Genomic DNA, 21203 nt, shown 5'->3' on the forward strand with positions numbered 1-21203 from the left:
TTTTATTTATGCAAATTATGACACTTAGGGAAGTCTCCCTAAGTGTGATACGGGAATCCAGGCGTGGACCCGTTGCTTAGTGTGCCTAGAAGGATATGGCTGCACCTCACTGACGAGGCCCACAATAGGTTGAAACGTACGTTTGGGGTTTTGCTGTTTCTCTCGTTCAGAGAGGGATTGCCTGGTTTTTCGGGGCTGGACTGTACTGTGAAGTCAGTATCAGACTGATATACTTCAGGAAAGTTCTTCTCTGTGAAAAGCACATGTTGAGCAAAAAGAGGCTGCTTCTTGGGTGGTAACTAGCCATAGAACAAGCATTTATGCTATTGTTCGTTCCCAGTTGGAGTGCTTCTCTATTTTTATTTATGCAAATTATGACACTTAGGGAAGTCTCCCTAAGTGTGATACAAGAATCCAGATGTGGACCCGTTGCTTAGTGTGCCTAGAGGGATATGGCTGCACCTCACTGATGAGGCCCACAATAGGTTGAAACGTACGTTTGGGGTTTTGCTGTTTCTCTCGTTCAGAGAGGCATTTCCTGGTATTTCGGGGCTGGCCTGTACTGTGAAGTCAGGATCAGACTGATATGCTTCAGGAAAGTTCTTCTCTGTGAAAAGCACATGTTGGGCAAAAAGAGGCTGCTTTTTGGGTGGTAACTAACCATAGAACAAGCTATTTTGCTATTGTTCGTTCCCAGGTTGAGCGCTTATCTCTCTTTTTATTTATGCAAATTATGACTCTTAGGGAAGTCTCCCTAAATGTGATGCAGGAATTCAGACGTGGACCCGTTGCTTAGAGTGCCTAGAGGGATATTGCTGCACCTCACTGACGAGGCCCACAATAGGCCGAAACGTACGTCTGGGGTTTTGCTGTTTCTCTCGTTCAGAGAGGGATTGCCTGGTATTTCGTGGCTGTACTGTACTGTGAAGTCAGGATCAGACTGATATGCTTCTGGAAAGTTCTTCTCTGTGAAAAGCATGTTGAGCAAAAAGAGGCTGATTCTTGGGTGGTAACTAGCCATAGAACAAGCTATTATTCTATTGTTCGTTCCAAGGTTGAGCGCTTCTCTCTTTTTATTTATGCAGGTGGTTTTCTTCCATGATCACTTTGGGCTGTTATACCTGTAAGGGTGAGCACATATCTCTGCTACAGACTCCAATCCAGGTAGGACCTTTACACACAGTTCAAGTTTGTCCATTTTTTCCGACCCTCGTAGGGGACAAAAGGCTAAAGGAGTTACTCTAGCATCCAGTTTTAAACAAATAATTCACACAGCTTACTTGGTGGTGGGAAAGTTGCCCTCTAAACACATTACTGCCCTCAAGATCAGTCTCTAATTCTTGCACTTTTAAAAATAAGGCTTCTGTGGAACAGATTTGCAAAGCTGCAACATGGTCTTATTTACATACATTTACTAAATTTTAATAATTTCAATGTTTTTGCCTCTTTGGAGGCTGTTTTTGAAAAGTCCTTTAGGCCACAGTGTGTTGCAAATAGGAACTGCTTTTACTCTTTGTCCCGCCCATGTTCTCGTGGCCTCCACAGCTTGGGAATTCTATCCCACATGTTAAGGCTTGTGGACTCTCACCAACATATGAAAGAAAACATAATTTATGCTTACCTGATAAATTTTATTCTTTCATGGTGGTGAGAGTCCCTATTTATTTTTCTTTATTTTTGGTGACAGTTTTTTCTATGCACCTCTTTATACCCTGCTTGCCTTTACTACCTTTCTGTTACCTTTTCTCTGCTCTGCTATACGATAAACTGAGATACACAGAAAGCTGGGAGGGTTTAAAAGCTCTTAGTTTTTGGAGTGTCTTTGCCGCCTCCTAGTGGTAGGAATTCAATCCCACACGTTTAAGGCTTGTGGACTCTCACCATTATGTAACAATTTTATACATCTTTCTAATTTACTATATTATCTAATTTGCTTAGTTCTCTTAGGTAGGTGCAGAACCTGGAAGCTAGTTGCTCATTGGTGGCATCATATATATATATATATATATATATATATATATATATATATATACATCTTGTCTTTGGCTTTCCAATGTGTTCAGCTAACACTTAGTAGTGCATTGCTGTTCCATCAACAAAGAATAACAAGAGAATTAAGCAAAATTGATAATAGAGGTACAATTCTCCCACAACCATAATAATTCTGGTGTGTTTGTGTGCTATTGTAAAACAAGGAAAAAGTTAAGCTCTCTGGTGTGGATCACAATATTGTTTATTTTTGATAAAGTTAAAATGTGTATTACTAAAAAAAAAATCATATTTTTCAGCAAATTAATCAGTTATCTGTGAAGATTGCATTTTCTTTGTAGCCCTCTGATTTTTATTAAATATCTTCAGATATCCTGTGTCTCAAGTACCTCAACGGAAATTTCCTGTTTGCCTGCAAGACTTACACAGGGGTCTTCATGCATAAAAACAAGCTTTCTGTTATGCTGAAGGATCCATAGTTTATTATACAGATTACAGCACCAAGCTCTTGCCACCTGCCCTATAATAATAAAAATAACAGCCTCTGGAAAAGATTCTGTGCATGGGGAGATTCAGGACTGTTGGAAAGTTTGTCTAATATGTCAGAGTATTTTATTATTGAACTATTGCTTGTTTATATGTTTTTAACCCCTTCAAATTTATTAAACACATAGTTCAAGTCAGTTCTAGAGTAACAATGCTCTACTGGGACCTAACTGATCACATCTGGTGAGCCAGTCACAAGAGACGAATGTTTGTAGCCACCAGTCACCAACTATCTCTCAGTAGTGCATTGCTGCAGCTGCTGAGGATATGTACATATGCTTTTCATCTAAGGCTACAAATACAACAAATTAACGGCTAGATTACGAGTCTTGTGTTAGCCTTAAAAAGCAGCGTTGAGAGGTCCCAACGCTGCTTTTTAACGCCCGCTGGTATTACGAGTCTGGCAGGTACAGGGGTACCTCTCTTTTTTTTTCTGCGATTTTCGCATACCGCAAATCCCCTTACGTCATTTGCGTATCCTATCTTTTTAATGGGATTTTCCTAACGCCGGTATTACGATTGCTTTAAAAAGTTAGCGGTAGACCCTCTCCTGTCCAGACTCCTACCACATTTAAAAGTCAGTAGTTAAGAGTTTTATGGGCCAACGCCGTAACATAAAACTCTTAACTAAAATGCTACAAAGTATCGCAAACACTTAATTAAAATTTTTAACCCCTAATCTGCTGACCGGACATCGCCGCCACTGTAATACATTTATTAACCCCTAAACTGCCGTACTCCCGCCTCGCAAACACTAATTCAATTTTATTAACCCCTAATCTGCCGTCCCTAATATCGCCGACACCTATCTACATTTATTAACTCCTAATCTGCTGCCCCCAACGTCGCTGCTACTATATGAAATTTATTAACCCCTAAACCTAAGTCTAACCCTAAGTCAAACCCCCCTAACTTAAATATAATTTAGATAAAACGAAATAAAATTACTACAATTAACTAAATTATTCCTATTTAAAACTAAATACCTACCGATAAAATAAACCATAAGATAGCTTCAATATAACTAATAGTTACATTGTACCTATCTTAGGATTTATATTTATTTTACAGGCAACTTTTTATTTATTTTAACTAGGTAGAATAGTTATTAAATAGTTATTAACTATTTAATAGCTACCTAGTTAAAATAAGTACAAATTTACCTGTAAAATAAATCCTAACCTAAATTACAATTACACCTAACACTACACTATCATTAAATTAATTAACTAAATTACCTACAATTAAATACAATTAAATTAAATAAACTAAAGTACAAAAACAAACACTAAATTACAGAAAATAAAAAAAATATTAATTTTTTTTTTAAACTAATTACACCTACTCTAATCCGGCCAGAAGAGGACATCCAGACTGGCAGAAGTCTTCATCCAGGCAGCATCTTCTATCTTCTTCCATCCGGAGCGGAGCGGGTCCATCTTGAAGACATCCGACGCGGAGCATCTTCTTCCATCCGACGGCGACTGAAGAATGAAGGTTCCTTTAAGTGACGTCATCCAAGATGGCGTCCCTTCAATTCCGATTGGCTGATAGAATCCTATCAACCAATCAGAATTAAGGTAGGAAAAATCCTATTGGCTGATGCAATCAGCCAATAGAATTGAAGTTCAATCCTATTGGCTGATCCAATCAGCCAATAGGATTGAGCTCGCATTCTATTGGCTGTTCCAATCAGCCAATAGAACGCGAGCTCAATTCTATTGGCTGATTGCATCAGCCAATAGGATTTTTCCTACCTTAATTCCGATTGGCTTATAAGATTCTATCAGCCAATCGAAATTGAAGGGACGCCATCGTCGGATGTCTTCAAGATGGACCCGCTCTGGATGGAAGAAGATAGAAGATGCCGCCTGGATGAAGACTTCTGCCAGTCTGGATGTCCTCTTCTGGCCGGATTAGAGTAGGTGTAATTAGTTTAAAAAAAATTGTAATATTTTTTTTATTTTCTGTAATTTAGTGTTTGTTTGTTTTTGTACTTTAGTTTATTTAATTTAATTGTATTTAATTGTAGGTAATTTAGTCAATTAATTTAATGATAGTGTAGTGTTAGGTGTAATTGTAATTTAGGTTAGGATTTATTTTACAGGTAAATTTGTACTTATTTTAACTAGGTAGCTTCTGCCGGTCTGGATGTCCTCTTCTGGCCGGATCGGATGAAGACGTCTGCCCCTCTGGAGGTCCACTTATGCCCGGCTGAGTGAAGACGGCTCAAGGTAGGGTGATCTTCAAGGGGGTAGTGTTAGGTTTTTTTAAGGGGGATTGGGTGGGTTTTAGAGTAGGGTTGGGTGTGTGGGTGATGGGTTTTAATGTTGGGGGGGTATTGTATTATTTTTTACAGGTAAAACAGCTGATTACTTTGGGGCAATGCCCCGCAAAAGGCCCTTTTAAGGGCTATTTGTAATTTAGTATAGGGTAGGGAATTTTATTATTTTGGGGGGGCTTTTTTATTTTATTAGGGGGAGTAGAGTAGGTGTAATTAGTTTAAAAAAATTGTAATATCTTTTTTTATTTTCTGTAATTTAGTGTTGTTGTTTTTTTGTACTTTAGTTTATTTAATTTAATTGTATTTAATTGTAGGTAATTTAGTTAATTAATTTAATGATAGTGTAGTGTTAGGTGTAGTTGTAATTTAGGTTAGGATTTATTTTACAGGTAAATTTGTACTTATTTTAACTAGGTAGCTATTAAATAGTTAATAACTATTTAATAACTATTCTACCTAGTTAAAATAAATACAAAGTTGCCTGTAAAATAAATATAAATCCTAAAATAGATACAATGTAACTATTAGTTATATTGTAGCTATCTTATGGTTTATTTTATCGGTAAGTATTTAGTTTTAAATAGGAATAATTTAGTTAATTATAGTAAATTTATTTAGATGTATTTAAGTAAGGGGGAGTTAGGGTTAGACTTAGGTTTAGGGGTTAATAAATTTATTATAGTGGCGGCGACGTTGTCGGCAGATTAGGGGTTAATACATTTAATATAGTTGTGGCGACATTGGGGGGACAGATTAGGGGTTAATAAATAAAATGTAGGGTTCGGCGATGTTGGGGGCATCAGATTAGGGGTTAATAAGTATAATGTAGGTGGCGGCGGTGTCCGGAGCGGCAGATTAGGGGTTAATAATATAATGCAGGTGGTGACAATGTCGGGGGCAGCAGATTAGTGGTTAATAAGTGTAATATTAGGGGTGTTTAGACTCAGGGTTCATGTTAGAATGTTAGGTGTAGACTTAAAATTCCTTTCCCAATAGGAAACATTGGGGCTGCGTTAGAAGCTGAACGCTGCTTTTTTGCAGGTGTTTGGGTTTTTTTCAGCCGGCTCAGCTCCATTGTTTCCTATGCGGAAATCGTGCACGAGCACGTTTAGCCAGCTCACCTCTACCGTAAGCAGCGCTGGTATTACAGTGAGATGTGGAGCTAAATTTTGCTCAACGCTCACTTTTCTGAGGCTAACGCCGGCTTGAAGAAAACTCGTCTTAAGTGAGCAGTGAGAAAAAAAGGCTCGTTAGCCCCGCACACCATTACCCACAAAAACTCGTAATCTAGCCATTTATTTGATAATAGAAGTGAATGTAAAAGTGTTTTAAATCACATGCTCTATCTGAATCATGATTGCTTTTCATGTCTTCTTAATCATTGTAACACGTAGTAAATTAAAAATTGCAGAACTCACCTGACAATAATATATTGTTGACCCCCCCACAGTAAAAAAATAAAATGTTTGCTCTAATAAATGCTTGTAAAAATTTAACAATTATCTTAAGGTACACATTCTGATGAGGTAACAAATCTTGTATTAATTCATGTTAAAGAAATAATAATCCAAAGACACATTGAATTTTTTACAAATGTTTTCCTTGATTAAAATGGTTTTATTTCTTCTATAAGGTACGACAAGTCCACAGATTCATCCTTTACTTGTGGGATATTATCCTCCTGCTAACAGGGAGTGGCAAAGAGCACCACAGCTGAGCTGTCTATATAGCTCCTCCCTTAGCTCCACCCCCCAGTCATTCTCTTTGCCTACTCTAAGTACTAGGACAACTTGGACGTGGTTCGTGCTTTGAAGTTTTACTTGCAAGCAACCAAAGATTTCCGTCAAACCTCTTCTTTGTTTGTTGTCTATTCTGGAAAACGTAGAGGTCAAAAAGCTATGGCTACCTCTCTTTCTTTTTGGCTGAAAAGCATCATCCATTTGGCATACGAGACTGCTGTACAGCAGCCTCCTGAAAGGATTACAGCTCACTCTACTAGAGCGGTGGCTTCCACATGGGCTTTTAAAAATGATGATTCTGTTGAACAGATTTGTAAGGCTGCAACTTGGTCTTCGCTTCATACCTTTTCCAAAATTTCCAAATTTGATACTTTTGCTTCTTTGGAGACTATTTTTGGGAGAAAAGTTCTTCAAGCAGTGGTGCCTTCTGTTTAACCATCTGTCTTGTCCCTCCCGTTCATCCGTGTCCTGTAGCTTTGGTATTGTATCCCACAAGTAAAGGATGAATCCATGGACTCGTCGTACCTTATAGAAGAAAAGTAAATTTATGCTTACCTGATAAATTAATTTCTTCTATGGTACGACAAGTCCACAGCCCGCCCTGTCATTTTAAGACAGATTTTATTTTTTGATTTTAAACTTCAGTCACCTCTGCACCTTTTAGTTTCTCTTTTTTCTTCCTGTACCTTCGGTCGAATGACTGGGGGGTGGAGTTAAGGGAGGAGCTATATAGACAGCTCTGCTGTGGTGCTCTTTTCCACTTCCTGTTAGCAGGAGGATAATATCCCACAAGTAAAGGATGAATCCGTGGACTCGTCGTACCATAGAAGAAATTAATTTATCAGGTAAGCATAAATTTACTTTTTGCATTTCTTTGATGGTAATATTGGTTTTTTTTTACATGTAGATATACAATAGGCATCTGCATTTGCCAGTTTCATTGGGTGCTTAACCCCTTCACCCAAAAAGACTTATGTATACGTCTTGCGTTACTTTGCTCATTGCACCGCATGGCGTATATATACGTCTGAGCTTCAGGAGAGCTGGAATTCCTGGAGCTCCAGCCATCTGCTGCATATGGATTGTGATATGGTTCCATATGAGGGCAGATGCCTGATCGTTACAGACGGTAACACTGTGTGTGCCACTGTCTGTAACGATCATTGCTGGTGCCTGCGGGAGGTTTGGGCGGGAGACGGGTGGGCAGCCCAGCAGCAGAGGGGGGGGGGGGAAAGGGAGGAATTGGGAGGTCCCTACGCTAAAGAAAAATAATAAAGGGACAGGGAGGGATGGGGCAGCTACACTACAGAAATGGGGGTGTGGGGGGTAACTAAATGGCGATTGTGGGAGGGGGAGGTGGTGGGATCACTACACTACAGAAAAAAATATAAAAAAATAATAATAAAAACAAAAACAGCTGTCAGTACCTAAGATGGCGGCAATAGTTAGAAGGGGGAGTGTTAGAGAGCTGTTTGGGGGGATTAGGGAGGTAGGAGGGTTAGGAGGGATTCTACACTGCAGAAAAATGGAGGGGAAAAAAGGAAAAATTGAATAAAAAAAAAGCCTTACATTTTTATATTGGCAGACTTTTTGTCAGTACTTAAGATGGGGATGACCAGTTGGGGTGGGGCAGGGAAGATAGCTGATTGTGAGGGATCAGGTACGGATCAGGGGGTGGGAAGTATAAGGTAAGAGGGTAATCTCTACATTAAAGCTAAAATTACCCTTAAAAGCTACCTAATGAACCCCTCCCCTTGCAGCTGCAATTAGCGGCCTTCTAATTACCAAAAAGCAATGGGAAAGCCATATATGTCTGCTATTTCTGAACAAAAGTGATCCCAGAGAAGCTTTTACAACCAGTTGTACCATGATTGCACAAGCAGTATATACATAATTTCAGTGAGTTTGTTAAACAAATTTACGATTTTCTTTTATTTGATCTCATTTTACAGTGAAATGGTGTCATGAAATATACCAAAATGGGCCTAGATGAATACCTTGGGTTGTCTACTTAAAAAAAAAATATATAGTTTTGACAGGTAAAAAAACAAAAACCGAGGCGCTATTTCTGTTTAAACGGAGTGATAGCAAAAATGCTAAAAAATTCACCTGTATTTTGGGCATGTTTTTCCTATGAAAGTCCCGTTATTAAAGGGGTTAATGTAGAAGAAGGCGGCTACTCGAAGCATTCAGCTCTTTTCGGAACCCGGATTTCTTTTTGTGAAAGTGCAACACACTAAGATCTGGATTTACACAGATCTTAGTGTGTTGCATTTTTACAAAAAGAAAGCCGTCTTTGAAAAGAACCGTTTGATGCAAGTGGACATCTTCTTCCACATTAAGCAGCTAATTAAACTGCAAAATGCAGATGCCTATTGTCTATTGTACATCTACATGTAACAATAAATATTACCAATACCAAACCCAAATGCATTAGTATTTATTGGGTATTAGATTTACAGTATTTAGTAAATTGTCCTTCATCCTCACTTTTAAATGATGTATTAAATCTTGTGTACTGGTTTAACTAGCTTTCATATTAGCATATATTGAGTTAAAGCTGAGAATTTCATTAAATATATTAAATCACTATATAGCTGTTTTCCACCATATGTTCATTGTGGACTTCTAAGTTTTCATTAACAAATGAATAAAGTTGAAGATTTTGTTGCACCCATGTGCATGTTGAAACAAACAAAACAGCATGTCAGGCCTTCCTTCTTTATGAGCGCCTAAGGCATTGTTATGGCAGACACGTTACGCATATTGTATTAATATACACAAGTGAGCAAAATATCTTCAGCTACATCTGCTCTTATTTGTTTTAACTAGGAATTGAAAAACCATTGCATTTCTTAGGGGTTAGCAAAATGTATTTCAAATTTAAGAGACAAAAACATACCTTAAGAACGAGAAATTAGTATAAATGTGTGTGTGTATATGTATATGTGTGTGTATATATATATATATATATATATATATATATATACACATGCCCTGGAGATTGTAGAAAGTGTAACTTTCATAATTGTAATTTTTTCCTGCTAAAATGTTATTTTAATGTCTCTTGTAGTCGATTCGAGTGTGGAAACACTTCCTGTGTTTATGGCAAGCCACAGCGCGACAGACATTGTGAATCGGAATGGCCCAGTGAGCCCACCAAATACTCTTAACCTGCGCTCGTCTCATAATGACTTGCTGAATGCAGATGCAAAGCACACTGAAACAAAAAGTAATACACCTCCAAAATGCAGGAAAAAATATGCACTGACCAATATTCAGGCAGCCATGGGCTTGTCTGACCCTGCATGCCAACCTCTCTTATCAAACAGTGCTCAAAATATTAAGATAGTTAAGAATGGAGAAAATCAGCTTAGAAAAGCAGCTGAACAGGGGCAGCAAGACCCAAACAAAAATGTCAGTTCAGAAGTTGGTGTCAACAGAATTTCAGAGAAGTCAGAAAGAAAAGAGGAAATTTCTGATGAACCCGAAACCCAACCATTGCTGCCAAGAAGAACCAAAAGCTTCCTTAATTACTATGCAGACCTTGAAACTTCCAGAGATCTTGGGCAGAGTCTTGAAAATGGTCATACAGTGAAGGAAGAAGAAACCACTCCATGGGTAGCTAGCCAAGGACCTCATATAATTACTAATGGAGATATACAGCCACCAAAGCAAAGCAAGACTCAAAGTCCTGATGATAGCCAAATGCCTACTGTATCATCAAGCCCAGAGACTAAAAAGGACCATCCAAAGACTGGAGCAAAGACAGACTGTGCATTACACCGCATTCAGAACCTGGCGCCAAGTGATGAAGATTCAAGTTGGACCACACTATCCCAGGACAGCGCTTCACCAGTTTCACCAGATGAGACAGGTGAGCAATGCTATTGTGTACATTAATGTAAATTGTATATAATAATAATAATTTATAAAAAAAATATGGGATCACAGTAGTTATATTATGAGCAGTATATTGAAAAAATATTCTATTGTAAAAACTGCATCATAGGAACTAATCATAATATGCATTCAATTTAATAAAGTTTCTATATGATACATATTGGCTAAATGTACTATATTTTGGAACTGAAGTAATATACTATACGTCATCTGCTCTGATTGCTGGGACTACAACTGGAGGTATGAAGTTAAATTCTAGTATCAAAACTATATAGTATTGCTGAATGAGAAAAATGTCTGCAATTCATTTTTTATATATATTTTCTTCCTAAATGGAAAGAGTCCACAGCTGCATTCATTACTTTTGGGAAATAAGAACCTGGCCACCAGGAGGAAGCAAGGACACCCCAGCCAAAGTCTTAAATACTCCTCCCACTTCCCTCATCCCCCAGTCATTATTTGCCTTTCGTCCCAAGAGGTTGTCAGAGAAGTGTCAGAAGTTTGTTTTGTCTCTTATGAAGGGTAGTACTCTTCGACATGGGACGTGAGTTTTAAAGGGACATTATACACTCATTTTTTCTTTGCATAAATGTTTTGTAGATGATCTATTTATATAGCCCATAAAGTTTTTTTTTTAAAAAAGTTTTTTTTTTAAAAAAGTTTTTTTTTTAAAAAAGTTTTTTTTTTTTAATAGTTTTGCTTATTTTTTAATAACATTGCTCTGATTTTCAGACACCTAACCAAGCCCCAAAGTTTTAGGAGAATACTCCAGCTTGCTACTGTTTGTGTAAAGGATCTTTTCATATGCAAGGCGAGGGGGAGAAGTGTCTTATTTCCCACTCTTGCAGTGGGCTTTCTAGCTACCTTTTCAACAGAGCTGAACTGAGATCTTCTAAGTAAGTTTTTAAACACTTTTATACTGGATTTTTATATCAGTATCTGTGCATCTTATTCTTTGTAGTAATGTCTATTAGATGCAGTCATATGAAAATTGGTGTATACTGTCCCTTTAAGTAATCCTATCAGTCTCTCAGTAAGGGCCTGGATGAAAGTTAGAGTCCGGAGATGCAGGTTGAGTTTCTCTGCGAAACGATCCCGACTCATATTAACAGCTCCACAAGCAATCAGCATTGTCAAACTTCGCTTCGCTTCCTGGTTTCTTCTTGCAAGTCCATGGCGGAGGCGCTGCTACTATTCGTCACACTTGAAGGGCCGTGTTCCTGTTCCATGGCATAGATTCCGGTAAGATCGTTTTATTTTACTTCATCAGAAGTAAACTATTATGTTTTCCCATAAGGAACTATCTTGCGTGACTTATTAAGTATATTTATAGGGCCTCAGTGAGGCTCCTTTGATATCTTGGAATCAAGGGGGATTATTGAACAGGGGGGTTTTTAATCATGTTTGTTATGTGATTCAATCTGCTTATGTGTAGTGTTAACTCGGCTCTTGGCTTAGAACATAAAGGCCTTTGGAAGTGACGCAAACTTATGGTTGGGCGTGCTTTTTTTGGACTGTACTGTTCACCTTGTGACTGGACGTGTTTACGTTCTGGTCTTCCATTTCCGCATTCTTGACTGTGTGGTGACTGAAAAATTAGAGTCTGCTTGTGTCTGCTTCTAGGAGGTGGTGAGTGCCCCTGCCCCAGCCATTGTGGCTGTCAGGTGGCGTTTAAGTTTTTTCTTGATAAAGGCTTAACAGCTGAAAGGCGTAGACGTTTGACCAGACAGCTCCTGTTGAGAGGATTTTACAATTATACTCCCAGAACTGATTCTTTCTACGTGCCGGAATAGCACATACTGAATGCGGTAGGAGTATTTACCCACAGACCCTCACATTCAAAAAAGTGCGCGCACTCCAACGGTCCTGCATTGGCTGGACCCGACAAACTGGCAATCTTTACAGAGGAAGCAAGTAAGTAAGGCGAGGACGCCGAAAGAGGAAAACAAAAATAAAAGTGAGTAAATTCACAAATCCTGTGCTGAAAGCTTCACAAACTGTAATTACTACTTGAGCATTTAACTGTTTTGGAAACCGAAGAAAGAAATAACCCACACTGCTATCCTTTACCCCTTGTTCTGTTGCACTGACTTTGCATTTAAAACTCTGGAAGACATTTAACAGACCGTACTTGAACTCTATGTATTAAATATTCATTGATATGCTGGTGAAACCGTACCCAGCGGCCACATAGAGTATCATCTAATCAGTCAGTAACTATTCGTATATATTGTATCATTTCTCTCTAGTTCTATCTAGTTGCAACATCATCTAGTTTGATCAATTTAGCTGAGATCTGTTGGCACTATCAACTTTGCCTTTTTGTATTCTGATTTTGAATTATGGTTTAACTTTTAAGATTGTAGACACCGGTGTCATTTTCAATATAATACATTTTTAAATATAATACATATTGTCATTGTATCAATTTTTTCACATTTTAATAAATTATCTTGTTATAACATTCAGTTTTTTAATTAGATAGATTTTTGGAAACGCAGCTTGTTTCTAATTTGGGTTTCTAGTTTGGCATCCTTACACATTTTTCGGTTCATCGTAATATTATTAACCATTGGTGCATATTAGGTTATTGAACCTGATATTGCCAATCACCTTTTTGGTCGATTCTTTGCCAGATAATTCTGATTTCATTTTTTTCACTTAATTCATAACCCCTTATTCATCCACTGACAGTCAGCATAAGGCGCCACTGACTAAACCATAGCCTTCATTTCCTTCCTACAGTTCACATTTGTGAGAAGTGTGAACAGTCAGTTGGCCAGCACTGTCCCTTCCTCCAGAGTCCAGTGTTCACCATATCCACTAAGTTTTTTCTTAGTCCATATTCTTATATTCTCTATCTAGTTATGGAGGATTCTAATGCTGAGACTGTTCAAATTTCAGATTCTTCGACTTGTGAAGAATGCGAATTGGCCCCGAATGCAAATCAGTTATGTTCGATATGCCGTATTAGAGCGCCCTGTTCCTCGGGCTCGGGGAATCGGGGCTCTGCTGAGCCATCCGCCTCTGGGGGTCCTGTTCTCCATGAGGCGAGTTGCCTACCGCTCCCTACTACTACACATGCGTTTAACCCAGATTATGTTTATACCTTCTTACAGGGCGGCTTGTTCCCCCTGGAGGTTGCAGCTCGTTTTCACTTTCACTTATTTTTGGTGAATATGCGTCTGCAAAGTCCAGACGTTTATTTGCGTTTGTGCTCGTGCCCGATCGTCCCGGGTCTACCGGCATTGGGTGGGCCTATACAGTTCCCTGCGTGTGTAGCTGTCCCTGAGTGTTGTGGCTTTCGTTACAAAATAGCGCGTCTTCACGTTTTACTCAGTTCGGCTTGCTGAAAGAGTATGATGGCTTCTCTGCTCTGCAAGCAAAGGGGTTCGCTGTGGAACCACTGCAGCTATGGCACCTTGATCTGTGTGCTAGCCAGTTAAATTCTTCAGGGGATTCCTTCCAGGTCAGGGCATTGGATAATTGTTCTCTCGGTTCAGCCTGTGGCTGTGTCCTGGGGGCAGGTGCTCTGTCCTTCTGGCCCATTATACGGCCCCCTTTGTCTTCAGGGGGGGGCTTATATCCTTCTTTTGGAAGTGTGGTCCCTATCTTAGGGCTTTTCCTGGCTTCAGGAGGTTAGGACATACGGGTTAACCTATTTCGGAGAGAGGTACGCTCTCTGGGTTGTTCTGTCCATTTGGAGTGTTGCTGGCTCCGCCTTGAGTCTATGTTGGGCCTTTAGCTAGATCTCTAGGTCAACGGCCTTGTCGATGGTCTCCATGTGGTATTTCGGGTTGACACCCGAGCACTATTGTAGTGCATGTGCCATTTTTTCCGCTTGTTGTTTGTGCCTGGGGTTTTTCTGGTCCCCTGATTTCAGACCTGCCGATGCTTGGGCTGGCCCGGCTGGAGGTAGTTCTGAGATCCGTTGTTCTCTGGGATCTTGGGGGCGCATTGGTCCTCGTTTAGGTTCTGGGCTCGCCTTTTATTTTGAGACCTATGTGTAGGTCTGGCGGTTTCGGTTGCCTAGAGTGTGCCTTCTGTAGTGGAGGTTTAGCTCTCTACATTTTGGTAGCTGCTTCTATCAAGTATTTCTTCTGTGTCATCCTGAGGATGGCTGCGTGTTCTTGACTCAGGTGTTTACCTTCGCCTGGGTCTGCTACATGTAATTTTGCCTGAATTCCTCAGGGTTCTGAGTTCGGATAATGTTTAGTCTCCGTTTTCAGTTGTTTCTAGGCGCTGGTTGTTTTGCTGCCTGGCAAGTGAAGGGTTGCTCTTTGAAACCAGCTACAGTTGTTTGTGCCTTGATCGAGTGTTAGCTAGCTGTTCCACTCCTTGCAGGATGTTGGAATAACTTTTTCTCTGTTCTGCTACCGGTTTTAAAATTTGTGGTTTCTATTTGGATTGGGCGTTGCCTCCCCTTATTGTCATGACCCATTTAGGTCTTGCGAGCTTGGTTTGATGGGGTTTTTTCCTTTTATGGAGTTTGTGGTAACCTTCTGTTCCCATTTGGTTCTTCTTTGCCTTATTCCTTTGGGAGTTTCGGCGGGGGTTCCCTTCGCTAGCAAAGGGTGTGGTGGGGGACCGACTGTTGGGCGACGGTGTCTCCTGGAGGACTGTTGGCTCAGTTGTGTCTGATGTTGCTTCCGGGCTATCTATCTGCTGGTCAGTGTCCTTGGGGCCTTTTTGTGTTCTCGGCTTCGGACGGACGAAGCAGGGTTTTTTGTTGGGTAGTGGTTTCAGGCCTGGTGCCATTAGAATGGGCCACCTATTGTACCCTCCCGTTTTGGCATTCAGTGTCCTCTATAGCTTGGGTATTGTTTTCCCAAAAGTAATGAATGCAGCTGTGGACTCTTTCCATTTAGGAAGAAAAACATACATTTATGCTTACCTGATTATTTTCTTTTCTTTCGATGGAAAGAGTCCACAGCTCCCCACCCGTCTTTTTTATGCGGGGTGTCTTTTGTTTTTTATTCTTCTGGCACCTTTTACCCAGATATTTCTTCTACTGTTCCTTGTTCCTCAGCAGAATGACTGGGGGATGAGGGAAGTGGGAGGAGTATTTAAGCATTTGGCTGGGGTATCTTTGCCTCGTCCTGGTGGCCAGGTTCTTATTTTCCAAAAGTAATGAATGCAGCTGTGGACTCTTTTCATCGGAAGAAAAGAAAATTATCAGGTAAGCATAATTTATGTTATATACATAAAACAGGATGGATCTGATGTGATGTGCAGTCACGGCTGGTTGCCCAAAATACAAAACAATTTTTAGCAGTTTTGCAGTCACTCCATTTAAATAGAAATATAGCTTTTTTTTTAATTTACCTATTGAAACTATATGTTGTGTTTTGTTGTTTTTTTTAGTTGACAACCCAAGTTATTGATCTATGCCCATTTTGGTATATTTCATGCCACTGTTTCACCCCCAAATGCAACCATATTAAAAAAATTGTTGACGTTTTCACAAATATTGGGTTTCTCACTGAAATTATTTACACACAACTACTGTCACTCCCTCCCACTCCGTCCCCCCTCCACTGCTGTGCCTCCCAACCGCATCCATTTATCCCTCCCACCAGCACAGACGGATGATCTTTACAGACAGTGACACAAACCATGTCTCTGTCTGCAATGATCAGACGCCTGCCTTCATATGGAACTGGAGCACCGACCGTGCTCTGTTTCTATATGCAGACAGATGCCTGCAGCTCAGGTACAGCAACTCTCGGCTGTCACTTTACAACCGAGACTGCTGGAGATTCCTGAAGCTATGACGTATATGTATGTTATGGAGTACAATGGGCAAGAACCCCATGAGGTATATATACGTCTTTTTTTGGTCAAGGGGTTGAAGTAAAATAATATTTGTATCGGCTAAACTGGTTATATAATGTATACAGTTCGGCAATGCGTTGGCCAATATAAGTAACAATATTAAAAATATTGTTTAAAACAGCTTATCTTATAAGAGAAGCATAATGCATAAGTAAAAAAGCTAACAACATTTTGTTTTAGCACAGGGAGATCAAAGAGCATATACTGTGTGTATATATATATAGTTGTATGCAAAACTTTAGGCACCCCTGACAATTTCCATGATTTTCATTTATAAATAATTGGGTGTTTGGATCAGCAATTCCATTTTAATCTATCAAATAACTGAAGGACACGGTAATATTTTAGTAGTGAAATTAGGTTTATTGGATTAACAGAAAATGTGCAATATGCATCAAAACAAAATTAGACAGGTGCATAAATTTGGGCACCCTTGTCATTTTGTTGATTTTAATACCTGTAACTACCTAGCACTGATTAATTGGAACACACAATTAGTTTGGTGTGCCCATTAAGCCTTGAACTTCATAGACAGGTTCATCCAATCATGAGAAAAGGTATTTATGGTGGCCAATTGCAAGTTGTTGTTCTCTTTGACTTTCCTCTGAAGAGTGGCAACATGGGGGCCTCAAAACAACTCTCAAATGACCTGAAAACAAAGATTGTTCAACATTATGGTTTAGGGGAAGGCTACAGAAAGCTATCACAGAGATTTAAGCTGTCAGTGTCCACTGTTAGGAACATAGTAAAGAAATGGAAGACCACAGGCACAGTTCTTGTTAAGGCCATAAATGGCAGACCAAGTAAAATATTGAAAAGGCAAAGGATAGTGATAACGGTCAAAAACAGCCCACAGACCACCTCCAAAGACCTACAACATCATGCTGTGTGGCCAGTGCCGGTACTGGGAATCTTGTTGAGGGTCGCATTGATTCCACTCAATATCAGCAGATACTTGAGAATAATGTTGAGGAATCAGTTACAAAGTTGAAGTTACGCCGGGGCTGGATATTTCAAAAAGACAGCAACCCAAAACACTGCTCAAAATCTACTCTGGCATTTATGCAGAGGAACAAGTACAATGTTCTGGAATGGCCATCCCAGTCCCCACACCTAAATATCATTGAAAATCTGTGGGGTGATTTAAAATGGGCTGTCCATGCTCTGCAACCATCAAACCTAACTGAACTGGAGATGTTTTGCAAGGAGGAATGGTCCAAAATACCTTCATCCAGAATCCAGACACTTATTACAGGCTATAGGAAGCGTCTAGAGGCTGTTATTTCTGCTAAAGGAGGCTCTACTAAATATTGATGCAATATTTCTGTTGGGGTGCCCAAATTTATGCACCTGTCTAATTTCATTTTGATGCATATTGCACATTTTCTGTTAATCCAATAAACCTCATTTCACTACTGAAATATTACTGTGTTCTTCAGTTATTTGATAGATCAAAATGAAATTGCTGATCCAAACACCCAATTATTTATAAATGAAAATCATGGAAATATTTATATGTTCCTTATTTGTAAATGAGACCGCCTTAGGGTTCAGAAAGCTTGCAGTTATGTTCCCTGTTACTTTTGTCTGCTTTTCCTGTAATTTAACTCAACAGAATTGCAGTGTTTCTAATCCCCCAGATAGATCGGAGTGCTATGGAGTTTGTTTATATTTATGATAATTGGTCACCCTAAAGGAAGTAAGTTAGACAAAATTCAAGAGGCTTTTCAAATGGTGTGCAATACAATACATATAATTCTAACAACATTTTAAATGCTTTATTTTATATGCATATCTCTTGTAATGTAGTGAACAATTTTTAAATCATAAATACAATTGTCTTTAATGCCCATTTTACTGAACCATTAAAGGGACATATTACTCAACTCAAGTATTTTCTTTTGTGTATATGAAAGTGCTGTGGTTGAATATTGTTTTTTTTACATGAAAAATTTAACTAACAGGAAGTGCATGATTGTGTTCAACTGAGTGCAAGGACTCTACTGCTCACTGGCTTAAAGAGAATACTCCAACAGAAAGTTCTATAGTAGTTGTCTATTATGGACTTTACTGTGAGCCTTACACACATTACTAGCTGTGCAATTGGTTTCTTCCATTTAAGTATCACCTGAGTGATATTTTGTATTGTTTCTTTAGCAAAGGGCTTACAAGAAAAGATCACATTTGTTGGAACTTGTGTTAAAATACATTTTAATTGCACTTACATTTTTTTAAACAAATGTAAGGTAAGATGTTTGGCAAATATTTTTTTTGTCAATAGGGACAATTACTCTACATGATAGAACAAATATCTGCTCATCCCTGTGTTTATTATGTTACCCAAATTGTCCAGAAGATAAGTTATTACTGGTACCTACATCTATTTCAATCTTTATATTAATGAGTCGCCTTATTAAACAAAAAGGATTTATAGCTACTAATTTAAGTGAAATAAATCTCTCCAAGGTAACATAGTGATTGATGAGATTTGTCTCTTTAAATTCTTAGGATGTTTTGTTGCCATATTCATTTGGAGTGGGAAGGGACCAAACATTTTAAAGGGATAGGAAAGTCAAAACTAAACTTTCAGGAGAGCATGCAATTTTTTTTTTTTAACTTGTTTATTTATATCCAGCAGAGAGTGCGAAAAGGCTCCAGTACAGTTTTTGCGCCTCGCAGGGCCAGTTATTTCATATTAAACAGTCATATGAAAAATACATGGAGAAATATATAAAAGCAAAAAAAGAAAAGAAAAAGAAGTGAGGGACATCCATATTAGGCTGCACCCTCTACTGGAGGTTTTTTTTTTTTCTTCCCTTTCCCTCCTACCCTTCTCCTCCTCCACAAACCTATTTACAGTCTTCACCAAACAGCTTAATATTCTAAGCATTCTACTAGCAAATTACCTGCGTGGAAAATAATAAGAAAAAAAAAAAAGGAATGGTTCAGTCACCAGATTCCCAGCAGAACTAGTTCCGTATTTCTAAATGGGTATATTAAATGATCAATTTCCGTATGGGGAAGAGATTTTATGAATACCGTCCATTTTACAAAGAACGCCTTAACATCTGCCTCACTCTGCAAGTCAGTGTCCACTTGTTCAATCATACATTGTTTCTTTAGACAGTTTTTTATTTCTTTTACGCTTGGAGTAGCTCTGGTCTTCCATTTTTTTAAGATTAAATATCTACCTGCTAGTATTATTAAATTGACAATCTTAATTTTATTGGAGAGTAATTCCCCATTGTTGGCCAAGAAAACTACCTTTACTAGTGAAAGAGACAAAGAGGGGAGACCCAAAATATTTACCATCCAATATTGAACTTTTAGCCAGAAATTTCTTATTTTTGGGCACTCCCAGAGCATGTGTACTAAATTAGCTAAAGGCAAAGAACATTTTGGGCAGATATTAAAGCTAGGGTTCGCACACTGTGCGCCCTTCTTCGGTGTGTAATATGACATGTGGAGGAGCTTGACTTGCGCCTCCCTCCAAGTTGCGGAGAGAGTTGCCCTAGCGACCGCTTGAATTGAAGAAGTAATTGCAGTGGTATCAAGGGTCTCCGTTCTTAACATATCGGCCCATTTATCTCGAATTTTTTCGATTGTTTCTGGGCCTTTACTAGAGACCAAACTTTGATAAATGTAAGAGATTGATGCAATGCCATTTTTAACTAGTGTGAGCCAACTCTCTATATTTCCCCATGACCAGTCCCAGCCAGATTCAGCTGAAAGACTGGCAGCATAGTGTCTTGCCTGTAAGTAAGCAAAAAAGTTTTTTTTGGGGATATTAAATTCTTCTTTTAGAGAATTAAAAGTTCTAATACATTTATTCTCAAAGTCTAATAGTTGATGAACATAAACAAACCCCTTGATTTTCCCATTGCAGGAAGAGAGTTGATTGCATGCCGGCTTGAAACTGCGGATTATTTAGTAATGGGTTAAATCTCGATACCCTAAAGTCTATAGATAGTAAATTACAGACCTTTTTCCACATGAAAAGTGGATTGCATATTGACCTCATTTTTTTTATTTCTGGAGAGAACAAGTTTTTATTACAATGCATTAAAGCCCTTAAGTCGAATGGATGTGTTATATTAGCTTCCAACTCTATATTTGTAATGTAATTACTACTAGTTAACAAGTCTACTACTATTCGGGCTAAAAAAACCTGATTGTATGTACGTAGGTCGGGAAGAGACAGTCCTCCGGATTTCGTAGGTAAAGCTAATTTGACTAAGGAAATTCTAGGTTTTTTGTTCTGCCAAATAAACAAACGTAAAGCTGAGTTAAAAGAGAGGATGTCCTTAGATTTGAGAATTAATGGAGTGTTTTGAAGGACGTATAGTATTTTTGGTAAAAGAGTCATTTTATATAAGGCTATACGTCCAGATAAGGAAAGGGGGAGCATCTGCCAATTTTTAAATGCTTCTTTTACTTTTTTGAGAACCGGAGTTATATTCAGATCATACCAATTATCAGGGTTGCCAGATATCCAGATACCTAAATACTTGACTGAGTCCTTAACAATACTGAAAGGGATTTCTGTAACAGAGTACTTTGTTTAATTCAGAGTAACTCTGATTTCTCCAACATAGGTGTGTCCGGTCCACGGCGTCATCCTTACTTGTGGGATATTCTCTTCCCCAACAGGAAATGGCAAAGAGCCCAGCAAAGCTGGTCACATGATCCCTCCTAGGCTCCGCCTTCCCCAGTCATTCTCTTTGCCGTTGCACAGGCAACATCTCCACGGAGATGGTTAAGAGTTTTTTGGTGTTTATATGTAGTTTTATTCTTCAATCAAGAGTTTGTTATTTTAAAATAGTGCTGGTATGTACTATTTACTCTGAAACAGAAAATAGATGAAGATTTCTGTTTGTAAGAGGAAGATGATTTTAGCAACCGTTACT

At 38.8% G+C, this 21203-nt stretch overlaps 1 protein-coding gene across 9 annotated transcripts in view; it reads left to right on the forward strand.

Annotated features, from left to right (window-relative positions):
- The window catches only part of APBB2 (amyloid beta precursor protein binding family B member 2), a 919850-nt gene that overhangs the window by 319269 nt on the left and 579378 nt on the right, over positions 1–21203 (forward strand). For 7 of the 9 annotated variants that reach the window (XM_053704021.1, XM_053704024.1, XM_053704022.1 and 4 more), the window contains exon 5: positions 9632–10435. In XM_053704021.1, coding sequence (XP_053559996.1) covers positions 9632–10435 — 804 coding nt within the window. Of the gene's footprint in view, positions 1–9618; positions 10436–21203 lie in introns of those variants that run through there. The other 2 variants (XM_053704023.1, XM_053704031.1) reach the window with 1 other exon arrangement.

This window comes from Bombina bombina, chromosome 2 (assembly GCF_027579735.1).
Source record: "Bombina bombina isolate aBomBom1 chromosome 2, aBomBom1.pri, whole genome shotgun sequence".
Lineage (NCBI taxonomy): Eukaryota > Metazoa > Chordata > Amphibia > Anura > Bombinatoridae > Bombina > Bombina bombina.